The sequence below is a fragment of the Onychostruthus taczanowskii genome, unplaced genomic scaffold, assembly GCF_017590055.1.
Source record: "Onychostruthus taczanowskii isolate IOZ18803 unplaced genomic scaffold, ASM1759005v1 scaffold91, whole genome shotgun sequence".
Taxonomy (NCBI): domain Eukaryota; kingdom Metazoa; phylum Chordata; class Aves; order Passeriformes; family Passeridae; genus Onychostruthus; species Onychostruthus taczanowskii.
This window is the reverse complement of record NW_024507105.1, coordinates 305,448-313,511: the sequence shown is the minus strand read 5'-3', so window position 1 is coordinate 313,511 and position 8,064 is coordinate 305,448. Positions and strand designations below refer to the sequence as shown.

At 69.1% G+C, this 8,064-nt stretch overlaps 1 protein-coding gene across 1 annotated transcript; it reads right to left on the bottom strand.

Annotated features, from left to right (window-relative positions):
- Positions 1-4,165: 4,165 nt before the first annotated feature.
- Positions 4,166-6,954, bottom strand: DLX4 (distal-less homeobox 4). Its single transcript, XM_041426553.1, has 3 exons — positions 6,671-6,954; positions 5,698-5,891; positions 4,166-4,420 (listed from the first exon to the last, which is right to left on the bottom strand). The coding sequence occupies exons 1-3, from the start codon at positions 6,930-6,932 to the stop codon at positions 4,166-4,168; spliced, it is 711 nt and encodes a 236-aa protein (XP_041282487.1). The 5' UTR covers positions 6,933-6,954.
- Between the last annotated feature and the right edge of the window lie 1,110 nt (positions 6,955-8,064).

Below are 8,064 nucleotides of genomic sequence, written 5' to 3'. Positions count from 1 at the left end.
TTTTTTTTTTTTTTTTTTTTTTTTTTTAAAAAGAAAAAAAAGTTTTTTTTGTTTTTTTTTTTTTTTTTTTTTTTTTTTTTTTTTTTTTTTTTTTTTGTCTATAATTTTTCTTTTTTCCTAAGGGAAATCTCCCCCCCCCGGTTGATGGGAACCCCCCTCGGGTGTCCCTGAGTGTCCTTTTCTCCTTCCCCGGGGACCCAAAGCCGGGCTGGAAATGTTCATCAACGAAAGTTCTGAAGTTAAAACTCCGAACTCCGATTTTCCCCGGTTTCTGGAGAGTTTTGGGGAGCAGGCTTTGGGGTTTTTCCACCTCGGGAAATGTGGATTTAAACCCCATTTTTGGGGGACAGCTGGGCACGGGGCGGCACCGGCTGATGTTGCCTCACCCCAACCCCGCCTTGGTCCTGCTGAGAGGGAATTTGGGGCAGGAAAAGGAATTTTTTTTCCCGTATTTCAGAGCATTCCCCAAACGGCCGCGGGACCCCGGCGCTTCCATCCCGCTGCTCCCACTGGGACCAGCGAGCTCCCAGCGATGTCCCTTTTGGGGACAGCGAGGTGGGGACAGGACAAACCCTCCCAAAATCCCAAAATCCCACGGGATCCACCCGTTCCCTGCAGTCCCCGCAGCGCTGCGGGCTTGAGGCGCTGCCGTGACCCCAAAAACCCCCGCGGGGTGTCCAGGGCTGCGGTGGCCCTGCCCTGCTGTCCCCGCTGTCCCCCTCGCCGTGTCACGGGTGTGGGGACCCCATCCCCCTCCCAGCGCTGTCCCCATCACCCCCGATGGCCGCGGGGACCCCAAACCCCGCTCGGTTCCCCTGGGGAGGCCCCAGCGCCGCAGCTCGGGGCTCTCCCGGCTCTCGGTGTCCCCAGACGGGTCCCCAAGGCCCCCGGTCCCAAACCAGGCAGGGATTTCCCTCCCAGCTCGCCCCCAAATCCCCCCACAAGCCGCAGCCCCAAGTGCCCGTTCCCAGCCCCGCGGGAGGAGGAGGAACCGGAGCCGGGAGCTCCGTGCCGTGAGGAGCTTTCGGTTTAGTTCTTATATTTTTTTTAATATAATATAATTTTTTTTTTTTTCATTTAGAGGAGGGGAAAAAAAAAAAAAAAAAAAAGCCCAGGAAGGCGGCGGGTTACATATCCAGGGATTATGTAAATCCCCGGTGCCGCGCTGCTCACGGCCAGGCGCGACCGCCGCTCCCCGCGCTGCCGGCGCCCCGCGCTGCCCGGGGGCTCCGGGAAAAGCTTTGGGGTCTGGGGGCTCCGGGAAAAGCTTTGGGGTCGGGGGGCTCCGGGACAAACCTGGAGGGGGGCCTCCAGGAGAAGTTTTAGGGTCAGGGGGCTCCTGAAAAAGCCTGGGGCGGGGGGCTCCGGGACAAACCTTGGGGTCGGGGAGCCCTCCCAGCCCCCCCGTCCCGCCCTCCAGAGGGTCCCCCGCCGGGTCCTGTCCCCCTTTTGTCCCCTCTCATGCCCACCCCCAGCCCCCGGGGGTCACCGCAGGCTCCTCCCGCAGCCGAGAGCTCCCCAGGACCCCCCAAAAAGCGGCCGCGGGACCCCGAGACCCCTCCCGGGCCAGGCTCGGTGTTCCGGCGCGCCCCCCGAAGGGGATGGCAACGGGAGCCAGGGGCAGGGTCCCCACGGGGCTGGGGACATCCCCCCAGTGTCCCCAGCAGCCCTGTCCTGTCCTGGCACAGGCACACAGCGAACTCCCCTCGTCATGCCAGTCATCCCAGTTACCCCAGTTACCCATCCCAGTTACCCCAGTTACCCATCCCAGTCATCCCAGTTACCCCAAGGGCAGCGGGACCAGCCCCGGGATGGCAGGACTGGCTTTTGTGGGTCCTGGAAGGGGGGGTGGCAGTGCCGGGGTGGCAGTGCCAGGTGTGGGAGTGACAGGGGGGGCAGTGCCAGATGTGACAGGGACAGGTGTGGCGGTGCCAGGTGTGGCAATGCCAGGGTGGCAGTGCCAGGTGTGGGAGTGACAGGGGTGGCAGTGCCGGGGGTGGCAGTGCCGGGGGTGGCAGTGCCAGGTGTGGGAGTGACAGGGGTGGCAGTGCCGGGGGTGGCAGTGCCCCGTCCCCCGCTGTCCCCCGGGCCCAGCAGAGCCCTCCCAGCGCGCACTCGGCTCCTGCCCCGTTGCGACACCTGCAGCCCTTGCGTCACCCGGTGCCAGCCCCGGGAGCGGGGGCAGCGCCCGCCCACGGCCCGGCCCGGCAGCCCCAGCCCCGGAGCCCGGCCCGGCAGCCCCAGCCCCGGAGCCCGGCCCGGCAGTCGGCTCGCCCGGAGCCGCTCGGAGTCACGGCCCCGCAGACGGGACAGCTCCGGCTTTTAGAGGGTCTGTCCCCATCCCCCCGGGGTGTCCTGCTGGGGACAGGGAGGTGACACCTCGGCCCAAACCCATCCCCTTGCCTGAATCCTCAGTAGGGAGGGTGGGCTCCATCCTCCGGGAAAATCCCGCTGGGAGCGTCACCCAGCACGGGATGGGCACGGGACACGGCCAGGACCTGCCCTGGGCTGCACAGCGCCGTGGGGACAGCAGGGACACCCATGCGGTGGGGAGAGCACCCTGGGGACACCCATGCGGTGGGGACAGCACCCTGGGGACGCCCATGCCGTGGGGACAGCAGGGACACCCATGCGGTGGGGAGAGCACCCTGGGGACACCCATGCGGTGGGGACAGCACCCTGGGGACACCCATGCGGTGGGGACAGCACCCTGGGGACGCCCATGCCGTGGGGACAGCAGGGACACCCATCCCATGGGGACAGCACCCCAGAGCCCTCGGCTGAGGGACCAGAGCTCCCAGAGTGGCCGGGAATGGGGACAGGGGAGTCCCCAGTGCCACCAGCCCCAAACAGGCTCTGATCTCCACCCCAGCCCCAACCCCTGCCCTCGATGCCGACCCCTCGGGGGGGATCCGGGGATAACCTGGCCCCGAGAGGCGCCGGAGGTGCAAAAGCAGAGCAGGTCCTAGAAGGGACAGGGAAGGGACCCTTGGGGCAGGGGATGGATCACGGGGTGGGAATATCGGGGGCCAGGACCACAGAGTGGGAATTTCAGGAACCAGGATCATGGAGTGGGAATTTCAGGAACCAGGATCACAGAGTGACAATATCAGGAGCCGGGATCACGGAGTGGGAATTTCAGGAGCCAGGATCCAGGGGTGTTTGTGCAGGGGGCAGAGCTGCTGCCCCTTGGCCGGGGGAGCCCCAGTGGGGTCTGGCCCCCACTGCAGGGGACAAACACAGAGCAGGGTTGGGAAAAGGGAGAAATAACGACATGGAAAGGAAGGGAAACAACAAAGATGTATTTTGCAGCCGGGTTCTGGCCTCGGGGAGCACAAAGCCAAACCCACAGAGGGAAATCCCCCCCTGCTCCCAAACGCCCTCCTCGCTCCCGGGGCCGGGGGTCTGTGGGGACACTGGGCAGGGACCGGGCTCAGCTGGGGTCCCCAGCCTGCCCCGTGTCCCCCTGCCCTCCCAGTGCCATCCCTGCTGGGGGAGACGTCTCTGACAGCTCCGAACTGCCCCAAACTCCCCTCAGGAGGGGCCGGGACCCCCTCATGAGCCCCGACCCCACAGTTCCGGTAAGTGAGCTCCATTTGGGGCAGAGGTTTTGGGGGACACAGCCCTTGACCCTGCCCCTGCACCCCCAGCCCCTCTGGCTGCCTTCCCAGGGACCTGGAGAGCTGGAGGTTTTGATTGGAAGAGTCTCCCCCAAAGCAGGGGCACCCCAAAACTGCGGGGAGTGCGCAGGAGCAGAAGCGATCCATGTTCAGCCTCTTTAGAAACGGGGGCACAACCAACACCCCACAGAATTTATAAATAAAGCCAGGCCGGGGGGGCGGCACTCCCCAGCCCCTCCCGGGGTCCCCCTGCTCCCTGTCCGTGAATGGGGGGACCCTGGGCCGAGTCCTGTCCCACTGGGGTGGCACACAGGGTGCGGGGTCACCGTGGAGCGTGACAGAGCAGGACATCCCCGGGTTCCTGCCCATCCTTGGCACCTTCTTCCTCCTCTTCTTCCTCCTCCACTCGCTGGGTTCCCCCAGGGCTTCGCTGGGCTCACAGTCCCTCGGAGGGCAGTGGCAGAACGTCCCCCCAGTGTCCCTCGGTGTCCCTCAGTGTCCCTCGGTGTCCCTCGGGATGCGGCGCTGCTGGAGCGGTGGCAGTGTCACATCATGGGGGTCCTGGGGATGGCGTCCTGCGGGTGGGGCTGGTACCAGGCCCCGAAGCTGTTGATGTAGCCCCCGGGGGCCAGCGGGGGGCCCTTGCCGGGCCCGGGGAGGTCCCAGAGCGGGGGGAGGCCGGGGGAGCAGGGGGACAGGGCGGGGACGCTGTGCGGGGTCTGCTCCCCCTCGGGGGCACCCGGGCCCTGCTTCATGATCTTCTTGTACTTGGAGCGCTTGTTCTGGAACCAGATCTTCACCTGGGGGCAGGGAGAGGGGGCTGAGGGGGGAGGAGGAGGCCAACACCCCCTAAACCCCCACCTTTAACCATTACAGACCCCCGGGCCCCCCTTGACCCCATTCCTGCAGGGGTCTGGGGCATGAAGCGGGAGCCCAACCCTTCACAAGGCACCCGGGACTCCCCTCTGCGGCGGGGGGGGGGAGGCACCGGGAGCCCGGAGAGCGAGGCAGAGTCCCCGGGAGTGTCCCCAGGTCGCCCTGCCCGTGCCAGCCCCGCCGGGTGCCGGTGCCGGGGCTGGGCCGGGCCCCGCTCATTCCTCCCCGCGGTCCCCCCCGCGCTGCCGGCAGGTTCCCACTTGTCTCCTCTTCCCCGGCTTTATGAGCTCGCTTCGCCCCTGGCTCCGGGGCTGCACCGCTGCCGCCTGCCTGTCTCTCCCCATCGCCTTCAAAAACCCACTCGCCCCGTCCCGCGGCCCGGGGCCGCCCAGCGCCGGGCACGGCCGGGCCGCCAGCCAGGCTCCGGGGCTGGGAAAGTCCCGCTGCCGCTGGGAGGTGCGGGCAGGGGCGCCCCAAACCCGAGCCCTGCGGGCCCACCGGCGCCAGCTCCCCCGCCGCGGCACGGCTCGGCTCGGCTCGCTTCCAGCCGGGCACGGCCCGCAGCCGGAGCCGTGCCGGTGGGGGAACACCGAGGGGAACGGGAGCATCCCGGTGGGGCCGCGGGGTCTCGGGACGGGCAGTACCGGGGCTGGGCCGTACCTGGGCTGGGGGAGCCCCAGCCGGGCCGTACCTGGGTCTGAGGGAGCCCCAGCCGGGACATGCCTGGGCTGGGTGAGCCTCAGACGGGCCATACCGGGTCTGGGCTATACCTGGGCTGGGAGATCCCCAGCCGGGACATGCCTGGGTCTGGGTGAGCCCCAGCCGGGCCGTACCTGGGTCTGGGGGAGCCCCAGCCGGGCCGTACCTGGGTCTGGGGGAGCCCCAGCCGGGCCGTACCTGGGTCTGGGGGAGCCCCAGCCGGGCCGTACCTGGGTCTGGGGGAGCCCCAGCCGGGCCGTACCTGGGTCTGGGGGAGCCCCAGCCGGGCCGTACCTGGGTCTGGGGGAGCCCCAGCCGGGCCGTACCTGGGTCTGGGCCGTACCTGGGTCTGGGGGAGCCTCAGCCGGGCCATGCCTGCGTCTGGGGGAGCCTCAGCTGGGCCATACCGGGTCTGGGCTATACCTGGGCTGGGAGATCCCCAGCCGGGACATGCCTGGGTCTGGGTGAGCCCCAGCCGGGCCGTACCGGGGCCGGGCCGTACCTGGGTCTGGGTGAGCCCCAGCTGCGCCGCCAGCTCGGCGCGCTCGGGCAGCGCCAGGTACTGCGTCTGCTGGAAGCGCTGGTTCAGCGCCTGCAGCTGCAGGCTCGAGTAGATGGTCCGAGGCTTCCGCAGCTTCTTGCCCTCCCCGCCGAGCCGCAGCTCGCCGTTGGACACGGCCGGCGGCTGCTCGGCCTCTGCGGAGCGGGGGGAGAGGAGTCACTGTCCGTCAGATATACCGAGAGGCTAAAAAACCACCCAAAACCACCCCAAAACCATCCAAAACCACCCCAAACCACCCAAAACCCACGCAAAACCCACCCCAAACCACCCCCGTGGTTACCAGGGGGTGTCTGTGGAAGGGCGGGGGGATAAGTGTGGGGGGCTGCTCTCCTCCGGTGTTTAAACCTCGGGGAAAGCAAAAGCAGAGGAGGAGGAAGGGAAGGACGGGACCGTTCAGGCAGTGACAGCGTCCGGCAGCACGTGGGACACGGGCCTCGGCCTGCGCCCCTCTGGGGGGGCCGGGGTGGACCCCCGGGGGATGGAGGGGCACGAGGATGGACCCCCCTGCCCGGGGGTCTCTGGCCTGGTGTCTGTCACCCAGGGAGAGCGGCCAGGCCGGGGGCTCAGCCGGGCTCGGGACCCCCGGGGGCAGCCCCGGGCTCAGGGGAGGGGATGGGGGTCCCAGGGGGCACCTGGGGGTCGCAGGTGGGAGGGTACCGGCCTGTAGGGACTGATGCTCCCCGTGCCCGCGGCTCCTCGATGCCACCCACGTGTCCCCTGCTGTTCGGGGCGCTCTGGGAGAGGGGGGAGACCACCCCCGACCCCTCCCCCGGCTGTCCCAGGACCCCGCACCCAGCCCGGCCCGGCCCCGCAGCTCTTCCGACGGCTCCGTCCCCGCTCCCCCGGCCCAGCCCCGGCTCTCCCGGCCCGGAGGGTCCCCGGGGCGGGTGCGCGCCCCCCGCGCCCCCCTTACCTGTGTCCTGCAGCCTGGCCCCGGGGGCCGGGGCGTGCGGGGCGCCGGGGGGCGGGTAGGGCAGGTAGGGACCCCCGTGGGGCGGCGGGGGGGCCCCGCCGGGGTACGGGAAGGGCCCGGGTCGGGCGTAGGAGGAGAAGGGCGGGGGGTCGTGCTGGGGGTGGCCGTGCAGGGGGTAGTGCTGGGGGGGGCCGAGCTCCAGGAACGCGGCTTTGGAGGGGTCGGAGCCCAGCAGGGTCTCGGCCACCGAGCTCATGGTCATGGTCCGGCCGGGCCGGGCTGGGCAGTGCCAGCCCCGGGGCACCCCCTTCACCCCGTGCCCACCCCCCCTTCGCGTGTGGGACCCCTTCGAGGCCACCCCCGCCCTGTGCCAAAGTGACCCCTCCCGGCGCTGGGGGACACCCCGACCCCCCTCCCCACGGTGTCCCCGGGGCTGGGGGTGACCCTCGTGCAGGGTTTTGGGGGGGGTCACCCTTTCTCAGGGACCCCCGGGGCACCCCGGGAGCAGGAGAAGGCGGCTGAGACCCCTCGGGGGACAGGGGGACACGGGGGGAGCCGCGATGCCAGGCGGGGGTGGCACCTCCCGAGCCACCCCGGTCCCCGCGGGGCCCCTTCCCGGCGGGTGACAACCTGCCCGGCCTCGCCCTCCGTGACCCCGGAGGGGCCTCGGGCCGGGGGGGCCCCAGCAGGGGCACAGCGGGGACAAAACCGGGCCCGGGAGCTGCTGTCACCGCCTTTGGGGACAGCCAGGGAGCCTCGGCAGTGCCGCGATGGCTTTGGGGACACCGGGGTGACACAGCGGGAAGGGAGCGCTGTCCCTGCTGCCACTGCGGGAGGAGCGGCCCCGCGGGAGCGGTGACAGCGGCGGGGACGGTCCCCTGTCGCCACCCTCCCTCAGGCCGGGTCGCAGCCGTGTTTCCAGGCGGCCACCGGCTCTGAGTCACCCGCGCTCCGATATAAATGACCCCGGGAGCCCGGGACACTCGGGGACAGCGCTCGGGGACAGCCCGGCCTCACCCCCGCTCCTGCCCTCTGTCCCCAGGTGGCACCTGGGGCCATTGCCAGGGTGTCCTGGGCTGTCCCTCGGGCTGTCTCCGTCCCTGCTGCGTCCCCGGGATGACCCTCAGGGACAACGCGGGCTCCAAATCCCGCAGCAGCCTTAAATTGGGGAGGGGGGCTAAGCCTCGGGGGCCACAAAACTCGGGGGACAAGCAGGGGATGTCCCCAAGCCCAGCCAAAGGGAAGGGAAGGGAAGGGAAGGGAAGGGAAGGGAAGGGAAGGGAAGGGAAGCTCCCCTGATCTGCTTTTATCCCGCTCCTCACTTTCCCCGGTGACTCAGCCCCACCGGCTGCGGGGCGGGTGCCGGCTTGCCGGGATCAGCTCCCGCCGGCCCC

Bases quoted from the DNA above. Each gene is read 5' to 3' on its own strand.
- DLX4 (XM_041426553.1), bottom strand. From the start codon at position 6,932: ATGACCATGAGCTCGGTGGCCGAGACCCTGCTGGGCTCCGACCCCTCC. The intron at 5,892-6,670 runs GTAAGGGGGGCG...CCCGCTCCGCAG, and splicing joins GGCCAGGCTGCAGGACACAG to AGGCCGAGCAGCCGCCGGCC. The intron at 4,421-5,697 runs GTACGGCCCGGC...CCCTGCCCCCAG, and splicing joins TGGGGCTCACCCAGACCCAG to GTGAAGATCTGGTTCCAGAA.